The sequence below is a fragment of the Ursus maritimus genome, unplaced genomic scaffold (genome assembly GCF_017311325.1).
Source record: "Ursus maritimus isolate PB19 unplaced genomic scaffold, ASM1731132v1 scaffold_10, whole genome shotgun sequence".
Lineage (NCBI taxonomy): Eukaryota > Metazoa > Chordata > Mammalia > Carnivora > Ursidae > Ursus > Ursus maritimus.
In genome coordinates, this window is record NW_024423344.1 from 78,784,327 (window position 1) to 78,808,747 (window position 24,421).

Consider the following 24,421-nt stretch of genomic DNA (forward strand, 5'->3'; position numbering starts at 1 on the left):
GGGAGGCTGCAGGAGGAACACAGGGGCCCGAGGATCCAGCAGCCACTGTGTCCAGCTTCACCTGCTGCCCGCAGAGCAGACACCTGCCTGCCCAGGTTGCCGTGATGAGACAAGGCGAGTGGTGCTGGGAGGGGCCGTGCCTGGTGCCCCAGTGTAGGAAGCAGGCCTCCCACCGCGTCTTCTGGCAGAAACTGGCTGGAGTGGGCTCTGGCTCTGCCTTCTGCGTCCCTGTCATCAGGGCCTGGGCCCTATATTCAAGTCATGCAAGTATTTTTGTAGGGTTAAGGGACATAGGTCTGCCCATGAGATTGCACCGTGCCTGGCTCAGCTTTTCTTGTAGCCCAGGGTGAGAACGGATTAGTGCCAAGCCCCCGTATCAGTCAGGTGCAGCAGCCGGGATGGGCTGCAAGGAGTCCTTGGGGCTGGGGGTGCTCGGGGCTGGGGTTATTTGTGGCTGGGGGTGCCCGGGGCTGCAAGGTGCCCGGGGCTATGGAGTCCTTGGGGCTGGGGGTGCCCGGGGCAGCGGGTGCTCGGGGCTGCGGGGTCCTTGGGGCTAGGGGTGAAGAATTTGACCAATACCGCTGCATTTCCTCCCTTAAGTCAGCGAGCCCTGTTTGGTGAAGTACAGGGCCTGTCACTTCAGGCCGAGGCAGCCTCTGCGGGTCGTTGTACCCTTGGCCCCGGAGAGACCGGGCCTCCCAGTCACCAGGCTTCTCCCCGGGGAAGATAGACGGAGGCCCCAAAACCCCTCTCAGGGAAAACATCTTCACAGCCAGGAATGCTGGCAATGGGATACAGTCACGCAAACTGCCCCACAAGGCCGGAGTCCACGGGGCAGCCACCGTAGCGCTTAACTCACACTCACCCCACCCTGTGAGCCCTGACCCTCCTCGATTCTCCGCGATCTCTGCCTCCTACCCATCCCCTACCGGGGCAGACTGTGGGGCAGAGCTACTGAAGGTGTCTTCCTTGTTAGCGAAAAAGGTTTGACTATCCAAAGCGACCCAGCGAACAATGTTTCCATCTTAGGGGAACACCTTCTTGGCCCCACAGCGGGCTCTGTGCGCGGAGCTCTGGCCCCAGTGGCTTCACCGCCCGTCACACGAAGCTGAACACAATACGGCCCTGGGACAGTGTTCCGGAGAAAAGTAACTTGGATCAGCTGATCAGGGTGGACGTCCGGGAACCCCAGAGCGGTGCGCCCACCCGCCAGCCCTGTGTCGAATGCGTCCCCAGCCCTGACTCCGGGCTCTAAGCTCAGCTGTCCCCACAGTATGGAGTGCCGTCCCCAGGCCATCGTCTGAGGCTCTGCAGGGCTCCGGTGGGTGACCAGTTCCCAGAGCTGGCCTCTGACCCTGGAGACTTGGCCGGAAAGGCCCGCGTGTCCTTCAGGCCCCACAGCCCTGCCTTGGAGCCCAGGCTCCCCACACGTTTGCACCCCAGAGAACACAGCTCCAGGAACAGGGGGAAGCCAGACACAGAGCCTCAGGTCCTCGGACGCCTGGACGGCTCGTGCATGAGAAGAAAGCCCTGGCGGGCACCAAGGAAAGACCACAGTAGCAGTGGACACAGCAGTGGAGGGCCAGGCACGGTGAGCACGTGGGGCAGTGACCCTGGCATGGGGCGCACCTGCTCCTAGGAGCCGGAACTGCACCCCCAGGGCCTCCAGAGCGGCCCCCGGGCCTGGACAACGCGCTACAGAGAAAATGCCCATGTACCTGGCGCCTCTGCACCCTCCTTACTTCTCGACTCCCCCACCTGTGACCACAGCCACTTAACACGCATGTGCTGGGCCAGCTCTGGGCACTGGTCTTGCAGCGGGAGCTGAAGACCAGAAGCAGGGAGAGCCCACCTGGGGCAGGCCTCTGGGGCAGCTGCCCAAGGACCTGCTTGGAGCAGGTGTGAGCGCAGTAGACACAAGCCACAAGGGCAGGACGGGATGGGCGTGAGTGCCTCGGACATGGGGCTGCAGGGTATAAGGGTGGTCACAGTTCAGGGCGGGTGGGTGAGGGGTGTCCCTCCGAGAACGACACGTGGGGAAAAACTCAAAATGGGCCACGGATCAGCTCCGTGGGTGTTCGGAGCAAAGAGTCCAGTCTATCCCATTAATAGTGTGGGATTTGTCCTGGCCCTTCGCTGACCGTGGCCAGGGCTAGGGGTGTAGCGTGTGCACCACGGCCCCACGTCTGGGGCGGTGGTGTCTGACCACTCACTTCCTGCCCCCGCACCCCCCAGGGCTGCTGCCGCACGTTTCTAGGATGAATGAATCCCGTGTCTGCAGAGGGAAGACCTTCCACCAGCAGCTTCCTCTGTAAGCTCCACGTCATGGGTCTGAAGGGGACGTGGTTTAGAGGACAGCGTTTTCTGGCTTTGCGTGAGCCCCAGGGTCTGCGTCCTGGAAGCTCGGCAGAGGCACAGGGGGTCACTAGGAGCCCACAAGCCCTGGGCCTGGGGCCTGGAGGCCTGTGCCGCTGCGTCAGCCCCTCCTTTTGGGCAAACCAGGAAAACAGAGGCACCACGGGCCTGACCACGTGTGTTTCCTGAGAAGTGTGGGCTGCCGGGCTGGAGGGCCGGCAGTGGACGTAGTCAGTAGTGAGTCCAATGGTCAGGAGCTGGGGCTGGAGCTCTGCTCTCTCCAGGGGGCCGTTCTCTTGACCGGGTGGCAGAAAGGGGGCTGTGCGGTCCCGGGTGCGAGACGCCTCTCCTGCCCAGGCCTGGCGTGCTGTTGGGACTGTCCACCCAGCAGGCGGTGGGGGAACTCTAGGCCAGGCGTGGCCGTCCTTCCCGGATGCAGGACGAGTGAGCGGGCGTGGTGGCAGCAGAGGAGCCAGCCCTGCCCTGCCCAGGTGCAGACGGCCCCCGGCTGAGGTCACGGCCCGCCGTGGCTGCTGCCTTCCTCAGAACACAGCAGGCTGCTGGAGGCCCTGGGCCGCACAGCCAGACCTTGGCCGCGAGAGCCTGCAGTGGTGTGGGAGTGGGGGGCGCGGGCAGGAGCATCACTGTAGCCCCTCCCTCCACCGTGTGCCCCTGTCCTCCTCCTGCTGAAAAGCCAGGTCCCTTCTGGTGGCAGAGCCTTGGCTCCGACACCTTCTTTCCCAGAGCCGCTTCGGTTGCTAGTTACTCGTGCGGGTGGGCCTCCCTGTGTGCTGACTTGGAGGTGTCCCTGGCCCAGAGCCTGCCCAGTGCTGTGGGGGAGCTGTGCCAGGGTCTGGGATCTGGTGGACCCGCTGCGGTGCAACCGGGGCCTCGGGTTGGGGCGATGCTGGTGAGCGTGGCCACAGGAGAGGCTGGACTGGCTCGGCTCTGAAGGCCTGGCCCACTGTTCCAGGGGCTTGCAGCCTGGTCTGCTTGAAAGTCCCCTGGCCCGTCCCTGGAGCAGCGCGTGAAGCGTTGTGCCCGCCAGCGTCGGTGGGGGAGGCTGGGGCGGAGCGGACAGGAAGGAGGGGATTGGAATTGTCCAGCAGGTCAGTCTGGCCACGTGACAGGCGTGAAGGGGGGTGTGGAGCAGATGCAGGGCAGCCGCCGCCGCAGTGAGAGTGCCCTCCCCACCAGCGTGAGTGTGTGCGGCCCTGTGAGCCCCCTGAGGCCCAGGTGGGTGGGAACATGAGTCTGTGACGTGATATTCCAACCGTGGATAAACCTGCACGCTCCGTGAAGGCTTCCGCCCGGAGCCTGGTCCAGCTGAGGACAGCGCTCTCCGGCCGTGGGCTCCAGCGCCACTCGAGCCCCTCGGGCTCTTTCTGCCCACAACCTGGTCCTCGACTAGACTAGCAGCCTCCCCTCACCTGGGAGCTTGTTAGCGCCGGGCGCACCCCCAGCCCAAACCAAACCTGCATTTTAACGAGCTCCCCAGGGGTTCCCCTCCCCCTTGCATTTTCCAGGTTCTTAGCCCTTGGGGGCGTCTGAGGCCCCAGCTGCTCAGGACCTGTTTACACACGTGAACAGCCGTGCACACACACAGCTCTCCAAGGAGTACAGACTGATGGGACAGACAGACTGGGGCAGGCGAGGTGCCCCTGGGCCAGGACGTGCAGACCCTGCCCCTCCCGAGGGCTGGGGGACGACTGCGCTGGGCACGGGGCCCCCACAGGGAGGGTGCTGACGGGCGGCGGGGATGGAGCTGGGGCCGCAGAGCCTCGCTGCGGGGGGCTGGGCAGTTCCTGGCAGGCACATCTAGGAGTCGCCACCGCGAGCGCTCTCCCGAGCTGTGGATCTAGCACCAAGGCCCTGGGGGGCAGGCCAGCGGGCGGGCGACCCCAAAATGGAGCCCTGCCGCCCTCCTTTGTGCGTCCAGGACGGGCGTGCCGGGAGGCAGGCCACCACCTCCTTACGCCGCGTGCTGAGGGAGGCGACAGCATGACCTTAAGCCTCATCTCCCTGCTGTCTCAGGACATCTCCGGGCTGTGGCTCCCCCTGAGGACCAGCACAGGTGCGTGTGGGCAGTGCGCTGGCCCTGGCAGGGCTGGGGGACGGTGCATGGGGGGTGGGCTGGGCCTTCTGGGGCCGCCGCATGTGTCGCCCACGCAGGGGCTGCAGAGACGGAGGCCGGTCGGCCCTGACAGTGGGGTCCAGGCTGGGGCGGTGCCGGCAGGAGCGGGAGCAGGAGCAGTGCTCCTGGGGTGGGGGCGTATCAGGCGCCGCTGCGGGGTTGGGGCCCTGGCCACCTTTCCCCCGCCCTGGAATCAAGGTGCTCATCCTGGAATCTGGAAGGAGCTCTCGCGGGGGCTCCTTTGTTCGAGCTTTCCGGGATATGCGCTTGGTGCGCTTGCCAGGAGCCCCAGGGCCTGGGGGCCGGCAGCGCTGCGGTCCCTGGCAGACTCCGGCCAGCGCTGTCCCCACGGCTGCGGGTGCACACGCACCCCGACAGAGGGCTGTCCAGCAGCAGGATCAGGCCTGGGGGCCCCAGCCTGTGGCAGTGCCAGCCCCCCGGTCTCTGTAGGACCTGTTCCTGCCCCGGGGGGAGGGTGGGCGCTCCTGAGGCCAGCCAGGGTGCCCAGGAACAAAGACCCCAGGCCAGAGGAGAGGGCACGGCCTGCGTCTCCTTGTTGCCATTCTGAGGAAGGAAGGGAGCTCATTTTGAAGTGGTTTCTAGCAGGTGCTTCTGCCAAAGGTTGACAAAGTAGCTCGTCAACTATTTCTGTCAACTTGAATGAATCAGCCAAACCTTAGCAAACATCCGAAATTTCCAGTTTGATGACGAAGGCCCCGGCGTGTGGTGAATGAGCCGACGGCTGAGGTGGCCGCGGGGAAGGGTCGGAGGCCAGCGCCGCACGGGTGGCGAGCCGTGCTGTACTGGGGGTCTGGGGTCAGCACATCGGGGCGGACGCGGGAGGCTCTGGGGCAGACACTGTGTTGCGCGCATTTCGGCTGCGGGTGTGCCGTGCTCTCGGGGCGCCTGCCGCGAGCCCGGCCGCCCCACACGTGTATTCTGTTCCGGGAGGTTCTTCATTTCGGCCACCAGTCATTGCAGACGTCGGATTGTTTTCCTGAGTGGGGACTAGTTCCGGTTCTTGTAACGTGCGCTCTTCTAGCAGACGTTACTCTCACGGTATGTGGGTTGTCGGAGGAAGGGTTGGAGGGTCTCCCGTCTCCACAAACTATTTGCTGTTTCCCAAAAACAAGGGTGTTTGTTTGCCTGAGGAGGAAGCCGCTGTTGGTGCGCGTGGCGTGGGTCTTTCTCCTGCCGGTGCGGTGGAACACGTCAGATGGGCGTGCCTGGAACCCTGGGTCGCCGCATGCTGGCTTTGGCGCCTGCTGTTTACCAGCAAGGATGCCCACGTCGCCCTTCCCGTCTGTGCTAGCAGAGGCCGGTACCTGCCCTGAGTCAACAGGAGACCAAGGGGAGGCCACGGGCGTGTGCTGTGTCCCAGGGTGACTCACACTGCAGAGCCGGATGGTGGGTTTGAGCCACGATCCCATCGCAGGCTTAGGTGCCTCCTGGCTTGTCCTCGTGACATCAGTGAGGTCAACGGCGGTGCGTGACCCCTCCCCACCAAAGCCTAACCCGCCAGCTCCCTCTTCATCTCGCCTGCCCCACACCCTCCAGCCCTCCCCGTCTGTCCCTGCCTCCCGCGCGCTGAGCTGTATGTGTGCTCCGCCGGGCGGCGGCTCCTGGTGGGCCAGCGTCTGTGGAGCACCTGTACCCCTGCCCTGCTGGCCACCTGGAGAGAGGCAGCAGCCTGTGTCGCAGGCCGCCACGGGGAGGCCCAGGGTGGACGAGACGTGCAAGGTCTCGGGGACGATTAGTGCAGCGTCTGTGTGCTTGAAGGTACGTGGAGTTTGTGGTGCTCAGAGAGCGGGAATGAAGTCCACATCTACCGTTCAGGGAAGAGTCTTGGGTAGCCTCTGGGGGTCCTGGAAGGGGCTTGCTGTTGGCGTCCGTGATGGGCCGCGCCACGCCTGCCCTCCTCGCACGCGTGTCTGTGAGCCGCCTTCTGAGGGCAGATCCGGACGAAGGACGAGACGCAGTGATTTTCCTGATCTGTGATTCTTTAATGTTGACAGATAAGAAGGCTCTGTCAGAAATGTTTCCTCAGTTTCCAGCAGCGTGGCCGGTGTGGGTGTGAGTGTGGGCGTCCCGGGGCGGGTGTGAGGCGCGTAGGCCGGAGCTGCTACTTGAGAGCCAGCAAGACGCCGAGGCTGGTAACGTGGACCTGGGGGACTCCCCCGCCCGCGAGGCTCAGCCCAAAGCAGAATGTGTGGCCGGCGTGCTGTCACCCCCGCTGCTCTGGGGCTGGCGGTCTTTGTTTTTGCTGCAAACGCAGCGTCTTGGTTTCCGAGGCGCAGGAGAGGTTGGAGTGACTCTGTGGGTATGCGCGTGCGGCTGGTTGTGGGACACACTTGGGATGGGGCTGGTTCTTTCGCTTTCTCTCCCTCCCGGGCCGGGAGGGAGAGATGCGCGGGCATCAGTCTGTTCACCTTCCAGGGCTGGTCCACACAGCAGTCCCCTCCCGAGGGCTAACCCAGTGCTGTTCCAGGAGCTCGCTGGGCTCAGCGTTCCTGGGGCCACAGGCGCTGGCTCTGGTGCGGGATGGACCCAGTGGCTCTGCCTGTGATGTCACAGCCCCAGCCAGAGATGGCCACTGCCACATCCTGGGGCCCCGTCCAGGCTGCCCAAGCAGATGCCTCTCTGTACCTGAGAGCATAGAAAGTTTGCCAGTGGGAGCATCACCAAGAATGAAAGGTCCACAGATACCTCGTGCCGAAGCCCGAGTTCGGATCCTCACCTTTGGTGCAGGGAGGCTGCAGTCAGCGAGCTCTGGGTGGTGCTGGCTTGCTGTCCACGTCACCTGGCCTACCTGTCCGCCTGCATCGGGCTGACGTGGCCAGTGCCTGGCTGGTTTCATGAGCTTCCCTTGCCCCTTCCTCCTGTTCTGGGCACTGAAAACCCACTATGTAGCCACAGGTGATAAACTCAGACCGCAGTGTGGCCACGAGGCCTCCTCGCTGGGCCTGCCACGCCCGCCCCACCTCCCGTGCCACTTCTCGGGGAGCTCAGCTTGGCGCCGCTGTCCCTGCTCTGCGGTCGTGGGCTCCCAGGTGCACCGAGCACTGGGGGCTTCACTGTGGCACCCGTGGCCGGTGTGGTCTGGCGGCGTCACAGCAGACAGTGCTCTCCGTGTCACGGCTACACCCTCTTCCCTGATATTTGTGCCTTAAAACCCGTCTGCTGTTAGTCATGCTTCCGCCGGGTTTCTGAGCCGTGGCCACAGAGCGTGTCTGAGAGGCCCCTGTCACTCCTGTCAAGCCTCCTTGTGCTGATGCTCTTTTGGGGGCAGGGGGGTGCAGCTTCCCAAGCCCCTGGGCCGGCCTCACCCTGGCCGTGCGGCGTCCGGGCCAGCCGTGAGCCTGCGCACCTGCCCCTGCCCATAGGGGAGAACAGCCTCCGGCCTGATCCCAGCCCCGTGGGCGTGGACTTTGGAAACCCTCTGGGCCCCGTCCCTGGTTCCCAAAGCCACGCAGGTGCATGCGTGGCCACAGAGCCAGGGAGGTGACTGGGTGCTCCATTGAATGAAACAGAATTGTGACTCAGAATTCACAGGAATCCAAAAGTTCAAAGGGAGCTCCTGGCTGTGCTCCGTCCTCGACCTGACCACTGTGAGCGCCGTGGCCCGTGGCTGCAGGGAGGTCCTGGGGAAAAGTGGGGGCCAACCCCGTCAGCATTCTGGGAAGGACAGGCGAGTGACGGCGGCCTCAGGGGGGCCACCCCAGTGTGGGCGTGAAGGATGCCCTCGCTTGTGGCAGGAGGCCCCTTCTCGGTTCCAGGGGCTCCAGGTCCCGTGGCCGCAGCTGCAGTCAGTATGTGCCCCGAGCCCAGAGGTGGGGCTGGCCACCGGAGCCCTGCGTGGGACTCCAGCTCCACGACACGCACGGCAGCCCGGAACAGAGTGCCATGGCATCCCTCTGCCAGCCCCCAGCCCAGCACCCTCTCATCTACGATGTGGCTGACACCCGGGCCGTGGCCAGGGCAGGGTCCGAGCCGGCCTTGCAGACCTCCACCTGCTCAGGCCCCGTGTCTGGGCCCGTTGGCGGGCTCACCTTTGTGGCCCTGAAACCAGAGCCCGTGTGCTCAGGAAGTAGCCGCCGGCTGAAGGCTGTGTTGTGATGACCCTGCGGGGAAGACTTCCATAAATGGGGTGATTTGGCAAAAGGGGTCGGGCCACGCACACGCTCGCAGCAGCCCCAGAGCCGTGGGAAGCTGCCCTGTGCGGCCAGCCCCCCTCCCTGACCCTGCCCTGTCCTGGCAGCTGGAGAGGCGCCCACCAACATGGACCCCCAGCCAGCAGGGTGTGGGCTTCCCTTGGGGTATGGTTGGCTGGCCTGCAGGCCGGTGCTGACCGGGAGGCCTGGAGTCTGCCACTGCGGTCCTCGACCTCCACCTTGGTCCCGGGAGGGTGGAGGGGGCCCACCGAGGTGCTTCCAGCCCCACTGCCATTTTCGCCTGTGAGAACGAGCCCGTTTCTAGCAGCTCGGGCTGGAGCTGGGGCTGGGATTGGGGTTGGACTGGAGCACGGGAAGGAGGAACGAAGCTGCTGAAGAGGGACAGGAGCGAAGGTCCAGGGACCCCAGGGGCAGGGAGGAGTGCCATGCGCCCCGGGTGGCCACGCTTGCCCTGAGCGCGGCCTCTGTTCTGTCCCTGCGTGTCGCAGCTGTTCCCTCCCTTAATCCGGACCCACTCCAGGAGCCGTTCCTCCTACTTCAAGTGCTGGAACCGGGCGAAGGCAGGGTTGAAACTACAGCCCGGGGCCGCATGGGGCCACGTGGGGCCCGCCCCTGCCCAGGATCGGACACGATGACCCATGTGCACCGAGGGTATGAGAGGTTTCTCACCCACACAGGGACTTCCTGGGCCAGCAGGGCAGGCCCAAGGAACCGTCCGGAATGGCCCAAGGTGGCATGAACGCAGGGAGGGCGTGTGCTCTGGGCTCTGCTGTGCTTGGGGGGCCTGGGCTCCCTGTTGGAGCCGAGGGAGGGCTTTGCATGGGCTCGCCCAGATTGGGACGGAAGTGGGTCTGACAGCAGCACCTGAAAACGGAATCCAGGGCGTGACGGGGACTTGGGGGAGCAGGGGCCGGTGTGCAGCCCGGTGCAGGGCCACGCCGTGCGGGGTGTGGGGCGTGTGCCAGCGTGTGCACCCATGGGGCACATGGGTCTTTGTCTTCTCAGGGTGGGACCGGAGCCCATGTCAGGAACCGTCTCCTCTAATAGGGGTTCCGGTTTTCGGATCTGGTTCTGAAACAAGGTCTTGAGGAAACGTTGCCTTAAGTGGGGGGGAGGTGTTTTCAGGTCTGTTCTGACGTGTTTGCGCTGCCCTCGCGGTCCCGTGAGCTGTTCCCTCCGCACATGCCCGTCCTGTACCTGCGTGCATGTGCGTGTGCAAGGCTGCACTTCTGGGGGGACTTCGGCATCCCCCGGTGCCTGCCGCAGAGCCCCCCGTGGGCAGCGGTGACAACTGCCATCTGCGTCCTCTGCCTTGTGGAAGCGAACACCGTCTCCGGTGGTTGTGTCGTTCTCGGTAACGGAGGCCAAGGAGAAAACACCGTGGTCAGAACTGGGGGATCGATGCGGCCCACCCCCTCGGTGGCTCAGAAAGCCAGGTGCCGGCCAGGGCACAGTGCAGGCTGTGTGTCCCTGAGCATTCGTGACAGCTGGACACCTGTCCACACGCCAGGCACCACACACAGCCGTCCTGCGAGCGGGATGCCACGGAAACTAAGGAGCGGAGGAATGGCCGGAAACCAGGGATCCCTGAGCAGGAAAGGCGAGCCAGCATGCGGACTGCAGCCCCCTGGCTCCAGCCCCTCATCAGAGCGACTCCCAGAAGGCCGCCTGGACGCACCGGCAGCCCTGCACACCGGGGTCCCTGGGGGCCTGGGCAGGTTCAGGTTCAAAAGTGCGTAGCGGCTGCTCCCTGAGCAGGGCCTCCAGGGCCGCAGCGCGTCCGCGGGCTTAGCAGCCTGATCCCAGCCACCCCGCGGTCTCCTCCACGTGCAGCAGGGAGAGCGTTTACGACCTCGAGTCAGAATGCTATTCAGGCTCTAACAAAGGAAAATGCGTACAGAGCTATGGGGTGATTTTAAATGCCTCTGGGAACGGCTGAATGTCATTTCTTCGACCTGTGACACGAGGGTCGCCGTGGCCCAAGCTCACCAAGAGGTCTGACCTCTCCTGCTTCTGCTCCTTTGAGCCCTTCGCCACGGCTCACTGGCCAGGCACCCCAAGGAGCATCTCCGCTTACTAACCTGTCCCTGAAAGTCACCCGCGTGACAAGCCTCTGATGGGCAGTACCTTGTCCCTCCCTCTGAGCTGCTGCTCCTGGAATCTCCACGGCCCCCACTGTGCGGCCTCAGGCAAGTCACTGGCCGTCTCTGTGCCTTAGTCTGCTCATCCAACAGATGGAATAGGATACTCCCACCTGCTGGGGTTGTGACCGATGCACGGACACGCGAGGAGTCCTCGGTGACAGTGACTGCCGCCGTCTCTACCGCGGGAGGCGTTCTGTGGGCACCGACTGCAGAGTCCTGTGGCTGCTCCGCCAGCCTGTGAGTTCAGCAGGTTCTTACACTTCTCCGGTGTTTCCACTACGCCAACTGCTCGTAGAGCAGACGTTCAAGAAATGCTTGCTTTCTTGCCTGATTGAAGGCCTGGGCGGTTTGGGGGAGGTGGTTCCTTCTCTGCGCTGTTGGCCCAGCAGCGGCTCGTGTAGAACTTCACTGAAAGCCATGTCTTCGTTTTAGCGAGGACAAGCGGGGCGATTCCCCGAGTGTTACTGGCCGAGCTGCTGGCCCTCCCCAGCGGCCACCCAGAGCCCGGGGTCCACTCGGTCTGGAGGGGACCCTGCTGTCCCCGACTGCGGAGCAAGTGCAGAGACAACCTTCTGGGGCTCCGATCCCAGCGACCCCACAGCAGGAGTCGGGCCGGAGAAACACGTCATGCTGTGGGAGGCATGTCTGAGTGCTGCTTACGCTCAGGGGCCAGCACTGGCCTTGGCTCGTGTCATCTCTGCGTGCTGGCTGCAGCTGCCCGGAGCCTGTGTCAAGGAGGGTTCTGAGGGTCATCGGGGCCTGGTTGTCTGCCCGTGGCAAAGACAGAGGTGTGTGTCATCTAGGCCGGGCGTCTGCCTTGTCCCGGCTTCACGCAGCCCCCGGGGCAGGGGTCACGCAGCTAACTTCCTGTGCAACAGTGTTCCCAGAGCTACTCTGGGAGTTGTGTCTCGCTCGGAGCCCACGGACTGTGCGCTATGAGTTTCCGCAAGCCCAGGTGTAAGGTGTGGGCGCTCTGCGTGTGGTCCCTGGCCTGGTGCGGGTTTGGACAGTGCATCCCGCGGCCCACCTGGCTGACACCCTACGTAAGACGGGTGTTGAAGAACGGGCAAACGCTTGCTTGGTGGCAGATGGAGACACACCCTCCCGGCGTCCTGAGTGTGCCACGATCAGCACACCCTCTGACCTGCTGTTCGTCCCACTGGACACGGGCCTGACCTCAGCGCAGCGTCCCCTGCTGGGGCAGCTTGTGCTGGGCTGTAGTCCACTCAGTGTTTGTGGCCAGCGGGGGGCGGGCGGGATAGAAAATGCAGGGCACCCTTTCTGTGCGCACCTTGCCAAGGCGTCCAGGTGGTTCCCACACAGGCCTGAGCTGCAGACCTGCCAGGCGAGGCCGCGTGGACTTCGGAGATGCAGCGTGGGGCTCTGAGGAGCGGCGTGGGCTCGGGGCTGCACGTCATCTTCTGCACCCAGTGGCCACTCTGGTCCCAAAGGGTCCCAGGTGGTGGTGGACTTGTCTGGAGCTGAGCCTGGTCCCAGGGCCGCTAAACTGAGAGCCGAGGGGTGGTTCCCGCCGAAGAGGTGAGAGGGCCGTGTGCCCCCTGCCATGTGCTGGGCCCCCAGCCCCACCCCTGTGGGCGCGGAAGGGAAGGGCTGCCCTCTCCGCGACCAGACCCTTGTTACCCTCCCTCAGATGTGACTCTGGGACGGGCTCCTCGCCTGGGGGTCTCCCTTCGAGACAGGAATGCTGGAGACGGGGCTTCTCTGGGCGGCATTGTGCTCACACAGAGCCGTTCTGTGGAGACGCGGGACCTCGCCTGACCCTCTGACAGAGCCAGCGGGCGGGGCGACCCCCTTCCTGTCCAGACTTCTGACCCTGGAGTGCGGGGGGAGGCTTGCCGTTCCCCCGCAGGCTCCTCCGTTTCCTGCTAGCTGGCGGTCGCGGTGTCCTCTGCCCCATCCTCAAGCTGCAGCTGCCCGTGGAAGAGCTGCCCTCTGCGCCCGCAGCCCCGGAGCCGGGGGCAGAAGCAGCCGGGGACGGAGACAAGCACCACGCGCCGTGGCTGTAGATGGAGTGACCTCTAGATGGAGTCCTTGCACGCACCGCTTCTGTGCTGTTTCCAGCCCGGCTGTGCATGGAGGAACTCTATCGTCCACACCTGAAACGGGGCCTTTGACCTAAGGCCCAGCATGACAATGCGTTCTGCCCCAGAAACCTCACGAGTGTGGGCTCCACAGCAAGGCCGCAGGCTACCACGCCCCCGCAGTCCGCAGGCCACGGGCTCTGGAACTCCCGCACCACCCTGTGTGCAGGTCAGAGAGAACTTTGCCGAACTAGCTGGATTCCAAATGCTGCCGCAGGAACTCACCAGGTCACGCGCCTCTCGTTCTCTCTGTTCGACGCAAGTTCTTTTTTTTTTTTAAACATTTTTTATTTATTTACTTGACAGAGATAGAGACAGCCAGCGAGAGAGGGAACACACGCAGGGGGAGTGGGAGAGGGAGAAGCAGGCTCATAGCGGAGGAGCCTGACGTGGGGCTCGATCCCAGAACGCTGGGATCACGCCCTGAGCCAAAGGCAGACGCTTAACGACTGCACCACCCAGGCGCCCCTCGACGCAAGTTCTTTGAGCTCCTATCCCAGCAGGTGCTGGGCTGGGCCCTGGGCTTGAGTAGTGGGCCCCAAGACTCTCCGGTGGGGGTGCAGGGGGCTGGGAGGCCCAGCTCAGGCCAGGAGGTGGAAAAAGGCCTCCCTGAAGATGTGTCCTCTTGGCCAGGAGTTGAGTAAGATTGGACTGGCTGGCAGACATGGGAGATGCATTACAGGACGCAGCTCGTGCAAAGGCCCTGAGGCCTGAGGGACCTTGGTCCACCCATTGGAGGAGCTCTGGGAACATGAGAGTGGCCAGCACCCACAGAGGAGGGTAGTTGATGAGGCCCAAAGATGTCTCTCCAAGGAACCAAATTCATGTTGACCACGATCCGGCCAGTGGGCTGTCCCTCTGTCACAGACTACAGGAATGGTCGGTAACTGCAGGCCTGTCTCTGTCACATGGGAAAGCCCTGTGCCATCGGTGAGCGGGGCACAGAGTGCAGAGTGCCCGTGCTGTGTGGTACTGAGCTCAGGGATCTGGGAGCGTGGGGAGGCGGTGCTGCCCAGAAGACTCTGCGGCGCGGGCTCGGTCCGTGGACTACCGTGCAGTGTCCACCGTCAGAGGCCCGGACGCCCGTAGTCGTCTTTCCTCCTGGGCTGGTGGAGTCTGGCGGGAGTCTTGAGGTGCTGGTGGTGGTGAGGTCTGAGGAACTGCCCACACCACAGTCTACGCCCATCACCGATGCTGGGTCCCCGCTAAGGGACTTGCCTGCCCGGTGTTTGCTGCCTTCCCCCACCCCGGGCACATCTCCAGACTTCCGGAGGCCTTGCCTTCCATGGTCCGTGCTCCAGGTCTTGTGTCTCCGGGCTTACGGAGGCCGAGTGCAAGGAGCAGAGGCACAGGTGTGGTATTGACCACACGCTTACTCCTTCCTGCCGAGAGGAGGAAGATCTGAATGTCCCCCCACCCCCGCCCCGACCAGGCTGCACGCTGTGCACGAGTGTGTACAGACAGCACAAATCACCTCGTCTGGAATCTGGAAACACCTTCCAAGCTCTCTCGGAGCGGTTGTTCCCAGCCCTGTTCTCCTCCCACAAAGGAGAGCCGCCGCTGAGACGTCGCGCTGCCCGCGGGCAGCTCCCTGTTGGGGAGGCCGTGCAGGTCCCGACACTCGGGGTGCGATGAGCACCAACGCTGTCACTTCCGGACCCCAGCCACCGCCACCGCTGCGCTGTGGGGCTGAGCGGGCTCAGAGGCGCCGGGCACCCCCGTCAAGCGCAGGCGGGGTCGGAGGGCAAGGCCGGCGGGGTGGGCGGGGCTCCACGAGGGACCTGCCTGTGCGCAGCTGTATCACCGTTTACACAGGCTTGTTTGCAAGACCGGAAGAGCAGGCTTCGAGGCTGGTCTGTGCAGGGAGCGTTTTGCCGCCTCCGTGGGGATTTTCAGGGTGGAAAGGCTCCCTGGCCCGGATCTCCAGGCAGTTCCCGGCCTGGGTCTTAAACTGCGTGTGGCAGGACCCGTGAGTCATCAGCAGGGGTCCTGAGTCTCTTTGGAGAAATGGTGTTAATGTCCCAGAATGTAAATTCTGCCGTTCAGCTGGGGTCTGGCTATGAATTACGCGATCGCTAGCGAGACGTTGACTCAGAAATGCAGAGGCCAGCAGACACCAGAGCAAGGCCGGCACCCCAGCCTCACGTGCTCCGTGGTGACAGGCGACAGCCCCACCCCAGGCCCCTGATCTAGGACCTGCAGCCCGCAGGCAAAGCCACCTTTCCCGCCAGCATCTGGCTCAGCGCTGGGCACCCCTCCCTCCACGTCTGCGTCAGGCAGGCAGCAGGCCCCGGGCGCGGGACAGAGCTCTGTTTCTGTGCGTGTGCGGACAGTGTAGACCTGCTGTGGCGGCCAGGGCTCCTTGCCGACCCGCAGGTGTCTGCCGGGCTGCAGTGGCCCCGGGGGCGCCCAGGCCACCTCCAGAGCCGGGCGGAGGCGGTGCTGCTCACTGCCAGCCCTCACGTCCCTGAGCCCTTCTGCCCGCACGTCCGTCCGTCCCTCCTCCCTCCCACCCGCCTCTTCTCTGTGCCTCTGACATGCACCACATCTTCAATATTGATGAACTGCCCGGCACACAGCTTTCTGTGTGCTGAGAAACAAAGGTTTCTGTGCACTGGAAACAGAAATCCCTTTTTCCGAGCACGTGACCGCGGGTCGCCTCAGGTGTCTGCCGACGTGCACGGCTGCGTGAGGCGGTTTCCACCGAATGACAGTGCTGTCTGTCTGCTCTCCCTGCAGATGAAATCATGCACCAGGACATCACCCCGCTCTGCGCCGCGGACATCCAGGACCAGCTGAAGAAGCGCTTTGCATATCTGTCTGGTGAGCGCCGGGCGGGGGAGGGGGGCACGGTCCGCGCCAGGCTGTGGGCACCCTTGGTTTCCTGTGACTACATGGCCCCGAGCGCTGGGAGCCGGGGACAAAGCACAGGACATGGCCTGCTTTGGGTTTCACCGAGGGCCAGGAGAAGCTGCGCAGTGCCCGGGGGAGGGCGGCTCGGGGCCACAGGAAGAGCCGGCGCGAGGTCCCTCGGGGTCCTGAGAGGGACGCAGCCCGAGCGCTCCTGCCTGTAGACTCCAGAACGTTCCCGTGACAGGTGACGTAGGAATAGGGCACAGCTGACCTCATTCTCGCAGCGTCCAGGGGCCGGGGGCCTCCCTGGCCGAGCACGTCCAGCTTCTGTGGAGAAGGCCTGGAGTGCAGCTGACATGTGTGAGCAGCCTACTTGCGCCCCCAGCCTATACTGGGATCCCCCTGGATCCCCAGACCCTGTGTGGCTCCGCCCTTCCCTCAGGTCCAGGTTTTGCCTCCACCCTGTGGGACGACCTGCCGTCCTGGCTGGCTAGCTGTGGTGCACGACCCCAGCCACTGGACAGTGCTGGCGCATCGTGGGGCGAAGGGTGTGATTGCACCTGTGCGGCCGCCCTCATGGCTGCATGGGGGGCCCCCGTCTGGACAAGACGACCTGCCACAGGTTCCTTGTGCCGTCAGTCAGGCCCTCCCCTTCTCAGGCACGTGGCACTACGCGCAGACAGCCCTCTCCCCTCCTGAGCCCCCGGACCAGCCCCGTGTCCCCAGGGCTGCCCTGGCCCTTCCCCAGCTCACTTGCCATCTCCTGAGCTGGGAGCTGCTCCTCTGGCCGGGTCCTGACGTGTGACCCTGGAGCTCAGGGGCCCCGTGGGAACTGGAGGTTGTCAGCAGGACGGGGGTTTCTAGGGGGACTCATCAACATTAACACGGCGTTGCTTCATGTGGTGCCTCGGTCACTGCGAGGGGCGCTGCCCCAAGGGCGGAGGAGAGAGGGGTGTCCTTTAGAGAAGTGAGAACCCCTCGACAGTATGGGGGTCTTGGTGCCCAGTGGCAAGAGGCTGTGGGCCCTCTGCCAGCTCCCCCCATCTCCCCAACCTGTTCTCGCCCCTTCAGGACCCCAAAGGCTCATGGCTATAGTGTGCCAGTGACCAGCTCATGACTTTGACCTTCCTCCAGGTCATAATCCCACCACCACCTCTTGGCATTATCTGGGGAGGAGGCAGGCCCCAGGCCGGCCCCGAGGCCCCTTCGGACACAACTCCGCCAGCGGCTGGGGAGGGACTGTGCAGACGTGACGAAGGTTCCCCCTCGGTGGCTGTGAGATCGTCCTCCGTGGGACTGACCTAGCCGGCTGGGCCTCATGGGGGCCGGGCTCCTCCCACATGAGGAGTCTGAGTCCAGGGATTTGGCTGAGTGACACTGACAGGGGACCATCCCTTTTCATGCCGCACCCGGCACCTTCCTTGGTGAATGTCGGCGCTGGTCCGGGGTGCGCCTGACCCCGTCCCCCCTCCCAGCGCCTGCCTGGTGTGCCCTGCATTCATCAGGAGGAGTTCCTCCTCCCCCGGATCTCCCAGACAGAGTCAGCTTTTCAGCATCATTCCATCAACGTCCGTCACACTTGCTGCTTTTGGACGTCATCATAATTCAGCAGGATAGCGCAGGATACGCCTGAGAAACACCAGGAGTGCCCAGTGGCCCCAGCCGTGGCGGGGGGCTGCCCGTGTGCACTTCCATGAGATCCAGGATGTGGGGAGCCCATGCTCACCGCTCAGGCTGCCCCAAAGCTTAGAGAGCTCGAAACAACCCCTTTTACCGGTTTATTGTTAACTCCCTGGGTGGGAATTCAGGAAGGGCCGGCCGCGTGGTTCTCTTGCCCTGTGTGGCGCTGGCCGGCCGCAATGTCAGGGGGCTACACGCACACACGTGGTGTTTTGGGGCCCCTGCATGAAGCCGGCCGCTCCCTCCCTGGCAGTGCGGGCTTCCTCTGCATGGAGGCCACGGGGCTGCTGCCCTGGGGTGGTCAGCATCCAGGAGGGAGCTCCAAGCAGGGAGGGCAGACGCTGCCGAGTCTTGCAGCCCAGCCTGGAGACTAACACGGCATCACTTACGTGGCATCGGACAGGCCAGGACGGGTGGCCGGGGCAGGAGACATGGGCGCATCCCTCCAGGGTGCCGTCTCCCGCTGCCCCGGACACCGGCGAGCAGGCAGACCCGGAGCCCGGGCCCTGGCAACCGCTGCGTACTGTCAGCCCCTCTCCGGAGCGTTGTGAGACAGTTGAGAGCACATGAGCCCCAGACCAAACAGCCTCTTCTTCCAGCGCCTCTTCCCAGGCCCCGCGCCACACACTGACGCCGCCAACGTCCTCTGCTCGCCGTGCCCACCCGGTGCTCTCCCCTCTCACGCTGCCAAAGGGACGGCCCCCTTCAGACCTGAGCTGTCTGAAGCGGTGGGTCGTCGACCCACACAGAGCCTTAGGAGGTCTGCTCGGGCAGGAGACCAGGTGTCGTGCGGGGTTGAAAGCAGCTCCCAGCACAGAGAACCGTGCTTCTTAGCGCCAGCGAGCAAGTAGGACGCCGTGGAAGGGAGCGGCACAATCGTGTGGAAGGAGGCATAGGGAACATTCTGGAGGAAATGCACTGCGTGTTCTGGCGGCTGCCCCGTGGCGGCAGAATAATGGGGGATTGTTGGAATGCATGTCACTCTTGTCCACACCAAGGGGTTCCTTGAAAAGCACACACTTCTTTCCTAATAAGCGAGCACAGCCTTGACAAAACGCCGTCCATTCTCCGCGGACGCTGGCGCTCGGGGAAGGCGCCCGCACTAAGTGCCGCCTCGCTCTCTCCCCAGGTGGGCGCGGGCAGGACGGCAGCCCCGTCATCACCTTCCCGGACTACCCGGCGTTTGGCGACGTCCCCGACAAGGAGTTCCAGAATGTCATGACCTACCTCACCAGCATCCCCAGGTGCGTGTCGCTGAGCCCCAGGGCTCTGTCAGGGAAGGAGGTGGTGCTGAGGGGCTCACGGCCCACGCGGAACCCGTGGGGTCCAGAGCAGGCGTCCCGCCCCTCCCCTCGGGAGAGGTCGGCTCCAGCCCCACCACCTGGGGTCCGACGGAGCCCGGGGACCTCGCCTCGCTCCGTTGGACAGACAGGGCCGCCGCGAGCGGCACGGGCTTTCGTTCCACGGGAAGGAGGCCACAGCGCAGAGGTGGCTCTGAGAGCCTCTGGGGCTCGGCCTCACGCCCTCACGGGGGGAGAACTGCCCCGAGAGACGACTCCCCCAGCTGTGGTCCTGCTTTATTGAGCAGAGCAGAGCCCATCTTCCAGAAAGGCAGGGAAACTTCCTCATGAGCTCCCCGGCCGCACAGGGGCGTCCTACACATCCACGAGCCGAGGGGTGCCCACCACACCGCCTGGGGCCAGCCTGGGGCACCCACTGCACCCCGAGAAGTGAGGATGTAGATCTCACACTCTAATGAACGAACACCATGGCTCTGGACCGCCTCGCGGGTGACCTCGCTCCTTTGGTGACATCAGGGCGAGGAGGCGGTCAGCTGCAGTGCAGGACGAGGACACGAGGATGCCGTCCTCATTCCTCAGTGTCCGTAACGACAGGTTTCTGAATTTGTGAAACTTAGAGCTCTGTGAATTAATCTAATCCAGAAAACAGACCAAAACAGCAAGTTCAATTGGCTGGTTCCTATTGAATGAAAACTGCCAACCAGTGACAACCCATCACCTGTCAGTGTTGGGGGGACCTAGATTCTTCTAGCAACCGGGGGGTGGGGGTGGTGAGCCCTCCTCAGGGACGTGGGTGCTGAGGGGTCATCTGGCAAGAGAAAGGTGGGGTCACAGCCTGGGTTGCGTGGGGTCTGCCGTCCTTTCTATCCGAGCACCGGGCTCCGGGCTGCTGAGCCTGGGAGCAGGGACGACGGAGGCGTCTCCTGGGGCCCCTGGGCTGGCCGTGCACCCTCAAGGGGCTTCCTGGTGGGGCTGCAATACCTCAGAGTGTCTCCCTTCGTTGTCCTTGGGCCTCGGGATCAGAGACAGGACGGCATCTCAGGCCCACCCTCCCCCCGAGGCCACCAGGCGGGAGTGTAAGCTCACCAGGAGGAGCTGGTGGGAAGATGTGGGCTCCCTGTGGAGAGGCACCAAGGAGGGTCCTTGGGGAAGGGATGCCGGGACGCCAGGGTTCAAAGACATGGCAGGGACCCAGGACGGTAACTCCGGCCCCCTGTGTGCACGGCAGCAGGCATGTGAGGCAGGCATGTTGGGACTTGCCCGCGAGACAGGGCAGCCCCTTGAGTGTGAAATGACTTGCAGTGGTTTTAAGGAAGAACACGTTCAAGGGATTTAGAGAGAAAATGGGGGGCGGCTGGGGTTGGCAGCTGACCGTGGACACCCGTGCTGTCCCTGGTCTTCTGGGTGGGTTTCGTCCTGAGTCCAAGAGAGGCAGTGGCCAGCTCAGGACTCAGGGCACACAGCGGGCAGTGGTGGCTTGGCTGCAGTGACGGCTCAGGGCAGGATAGGGGTCACAGGGCACTTTGTTTCTGGTCACTCTTAGATGTTTTGAAAGTCAAAGAATCATGTTATATCTGGAAATGTTGACAGCTGATGATCCAGGTCTGATGTAGAGGCGAGCCCTCTCCCCAGGCCACAAGCAGGTGTGATGCTGGGGAGGGGGCATCTGGACTGCTAGTCCTCTCGGGCCTTCCAGGCTTGCACATCTCCTTACCCAGGAGTCCCCCCCCCACTGGTCTTGGCAGACTGTCTGGCCTCAGGACCTTTGCACTTGCTGCCCCTTGGTGGGCCACTTCAGGCGGCTCCTTTTCATGCTTCAGAGCCCCTCCTCGGGGAGATTCTCCATCACACCTACCAAGAGAAAGAAACAGGCCCCTCCATCCTCAGGGCCCCCTGCCCACCCGGCTTCCCGGATCTTACCTGATATGGTGGTATGACAGCGTGGTTTTGGTCCACGTCTGCCCGAGGTCAGGGGACGGCAGGCACGTGGTAAAGGTGTGCTGGACTAGTGACCTGAGTTTGCAGATGAATGAACAAGCTGCCTGACTCAGAGGCCCCTGAGCTCCCCACTTTGATTAGGAGAGAGCCTCTGTCTCTCCTCTTTTATCCCCAGCAGAATGAGCCCTTTTCGGAAGCCTGGTCTCCAAGAACACGTGCAGGGCTCATGTGCGAGGGCAGAGGGAAGGAAGTGCCGTCGGCTCTGCGGCTCCGTGGTGCTGTCCAGCTGGCCGAGAGGCCGCCTTGCGTATTTGAGGCCTGGAGCCCCAGGCTCCGTTTCCAGAGACAAGGCTGCGCAGTGGGCGTTGGTCAGCGTGTGGTTCACTCACGTTTCCCTTCTTTCCGGAGGAAAGTGATAGTGCGAGTGCCCGAGAGGCGGATCTGGGCCCGCCCGACCCACATGCCTGTGATCTGAGAAGACAGCTGAGGGCCCCCAAGGGCACGAGGGGCCCAGAGAAGGAGAGGAATCGGGTGCTGGGTGCCATCCGGGCACCAGGCGGGCATGCGCGGCCTCTCGCCTCCTCCAGCGGGTTGTCCATCCCGACCCCGACGGTTGCCGTTGCCGGGTGCCAGGTGCCGCTGAGGAGGCCGGCTCTGAAAGAGAGAACTGTTTGGGCAGAGCTCTAAGGAAAAGGAAAGTGCGAGCTTCCTCCGGAGCCTGGACCAGCTGCATTCCGGCACAGCCCGGTGCTCACCAAAACCACGGGGCAGAAACCATGCACGCAGGGAAAGCCAAGGCCCTGTGCCCACGTCTCCAGGGCGAGGGCCAGCCGGTGCTGGCGGGAGACCGTGGCACACGAGTGGGGCCATCGCTCGGCCCTGTGCAGCTCCCCTGTGCAGCTCTCTGTCCTGACCCAAGGGTCGGGGAGTTGGGCGGGGCCCCTTCAAGCACTCAGGGAGGAGCCCCTCGCATGGGCTGGTGTGCACTGTGGCTGCGCGGCTGATGCTGCCGCCAGCTGGAAGGACAGGAGGACGGCCTGGCGTGGGCTTTCCCATGGAGGTGACAGCCGAACGCAGAGCTCACACACAGACTGCTTCTCTGAGACGTTAACTCACGGTGTTTAAACCCAGCTTTAATTTCATCTTCGAAAACGCGGTACCAGGTGTTGCACTGGTCGTCCTCACGTTAGTGCAAATGCCCCGGCTTCCGCTCCGACGCCGACTGGCAGTTACTGTTGAAATCCCGCTTCGCACCACGGCGGGCTTTGTCCACATGCAGCACATGCACGTGAGCAGGAAATGCCTTCGCGGTCTTCGGAAAACCTCAGTGGAGGGAACGTGGAAAGGTGCCGGGAGCGTTCGGCAGCAGTCCGCCGGCGTCCAGCAGCGTGGTGGCCGTGGTGGCCGCTGTGCAGGCAGCCCGGTGAGCTCTCGGCTGGGCTGAGGGCTGGGTCTCGCCGTCCAGATCCCTAGGACGCTGGCCGTTCCTCCTGGGGCTCACTCAGCACCGTCTGCCAGGCCCGGCCGCCCGGGTGGTCTCTGTGACCTGTGCGCAGACCTGTGCAAGGCAGAGAGGAAGCCAGAGAGAGGTGCCCTGGGCCGGTCACCTTGTCTCTGTGAGAAACATCCGGTTCCGGGCACACTTGGATCCAACGGTGAACAAAATAAAATCCCGCTACTTATGTCTCAGGGAATGAAGCCGGTTGTGCACAGGGGTGTGAATTGTGGAAAGAGAGAGAAGGGAGGTGAGGGGCCCAGTCGTGGGGGGAGTGGCTGGCACCCTGGCCTTCGGGGCCCCCTCAAGAGGGGTTCGTGTCGGTGAAAGGGGGCAAAGGCATGTTGTGGGAGGGGCTGCAGTCCCCGGGCAGCGTGGTGTCCCCACCAGGAGGCAGCAGGGCACATGGCCCCAAGGTCTGGGGGAGCGGTCACCCGAGCAGGGAAGGAGCCGGGAGGAGGCGGGAGCTGCATGTGAACCTGGATGCGCGGTCCCAGCGGCCTCTAGGTTTGGGAGTCATGGGCATTCGTGGGGTGAGGCCCTGGGTCAGGTGGGGGCGAGGAGGGGAGCCCCCCGGTGTCCCAGCTGGGGCGACCACCTGCATGGGGCCTGCAGCTGCTTAGGGACCCCTCCCTCCCAGGTGTCCCAGCTGCAGCCGGGCACGGTATGGTCGCCTTGTGGGGAAGTAGCGTCAGAGCCTGGACCTTGGCACGAGTCTCAGGACAGCAGGCCGCTGGGACCCTGGCGAGAACAGTCTTGATGGAGGGTTGGGAGCGATATATCGAATGGACTAAATTTAACAAAAACTGGCAGAGAAGACTCGGAGACAAGGGAAGCAAAGAGAGGGGCCAGGCAGCTGGAGAGAGGGACGAGGACCAGGTTTTGTTTAAGATGAAAGACATAAAGACATATTTACGCTGCTGGGAATTACTCCATAGAAACAAAAGTGGCACCAGTTTGATTTCTCTTATGTCTAACCATGTTCTTTTAGTCCATTACTAAGCAAACCGGGACAGGGATTACAGAGCCCGGCCAGGGGGTACAGCTGCCCCAGGCTCCAGCCCCTGAACCTCTCTGCCCCTCTGCTCCTGTGGTTCTAAACCTGGACATCATCCCCCTCTGTGTTCCACACCCGGGACCCCCTCCCCCTCCTGCCTTCCAGACCCTGGACACCCTCCCTCTCATGCATGCCACACCCTGGACCCCCCCCCTGAGTTCCAGACCCTGGACCCCTTCCCCCTTCCCCCGCCCGCAGTTCCACACCCTGGACCCCCCTCCCCCTCCTGCTTCCACACCCTGGACCCCCTCCCTCTCATGCATGCCACACCCTGGACTCCTTCCCCTTCCAAGCCACCTCCTTCTTTCCTCTCACCTGGTGGTGGAGCTGGTCTTGTCCCACCCACCCTGTGGCCAAAGTAGTTTCCAAACTCAGTGTGATCCCATCCGTCCCCACAAACAGAGTCACTCAAGGCTACTTCACACAGGCAGGTGCATATGCACACTCACACGTGCACACACACACGCACACTCACGCACGCACATATGCACACGCTCGCACATGCACACTCACACGTGCACACGCACACGTGCACACACGCACTCACGCGCACACATATGCACGCGCTCACACGTACACATGCACACTTGCACGTGCACACACGCACGCACGCATGCACACTCACACGTGCACATATGCACACGCTCACACGTGCACATGCACACACATATATGCACATGCTCACACGTGCACATGCACACTCACACATATATGCACATGCTCACCCTGCGCATGCACACACGTGCACACGCATGCACACACGTGCACATATGCACACGCTCACACGTGCACATGCACACTCGCACATATATGCACACGCTCACACGTGCACATGCACACACACGCATGCACACTCACACGTGCACATATGCACACGCTCACACGTGCACATGCACAGTCACACATATGCACACGCTCACATGTGCACATGCACACACATGCACACTCACATGTGCACATATGCACACGCTCACACGTGCACATGCACACACATATATGCACATGCTCACACGTGCACATGCACACTCACACACATATGCACACACTCACGCGTGCACATGCACACACACGCTCGCACACACACGCACACTTATGCAGAGTCACATGTGCATAGAATTGCCAACATTGAGAGATTTCGGACTTCTCTTTGAAAAACCGATTTAGCAGCCCTGGACTTGCCCTTCCACACA

At 63.4% G+C, this 24,421-nt stretch overlaps 1 protein-coding gene across 1 annotated transcript in view; it reads left to right on the forward strand.

Annotated features, from left to right (window-relative positions):
- The window catches only part of MCF2L (MCF.2 cell line derived transforming sequence like), a 140,944-nt gene that overhangs the window by 68,830 nt on the left and 47,693 nt on the right, over positions 1-24,421 (forward strand). Inside the window, exons 3-4 of the mRNA XM_040624767.1 lie at positions 15,647-15,730; positions 18,570-18,684. Coding sequence (XP_040480701.1) covers positions 15,647-15,730; positions 18,570-18,684 — 199 coding nt within the window. The remainder of the gene's footprint in view (positions 1-15,646; positions 15,731-18,569; positions 18,685-24,421) is intronic.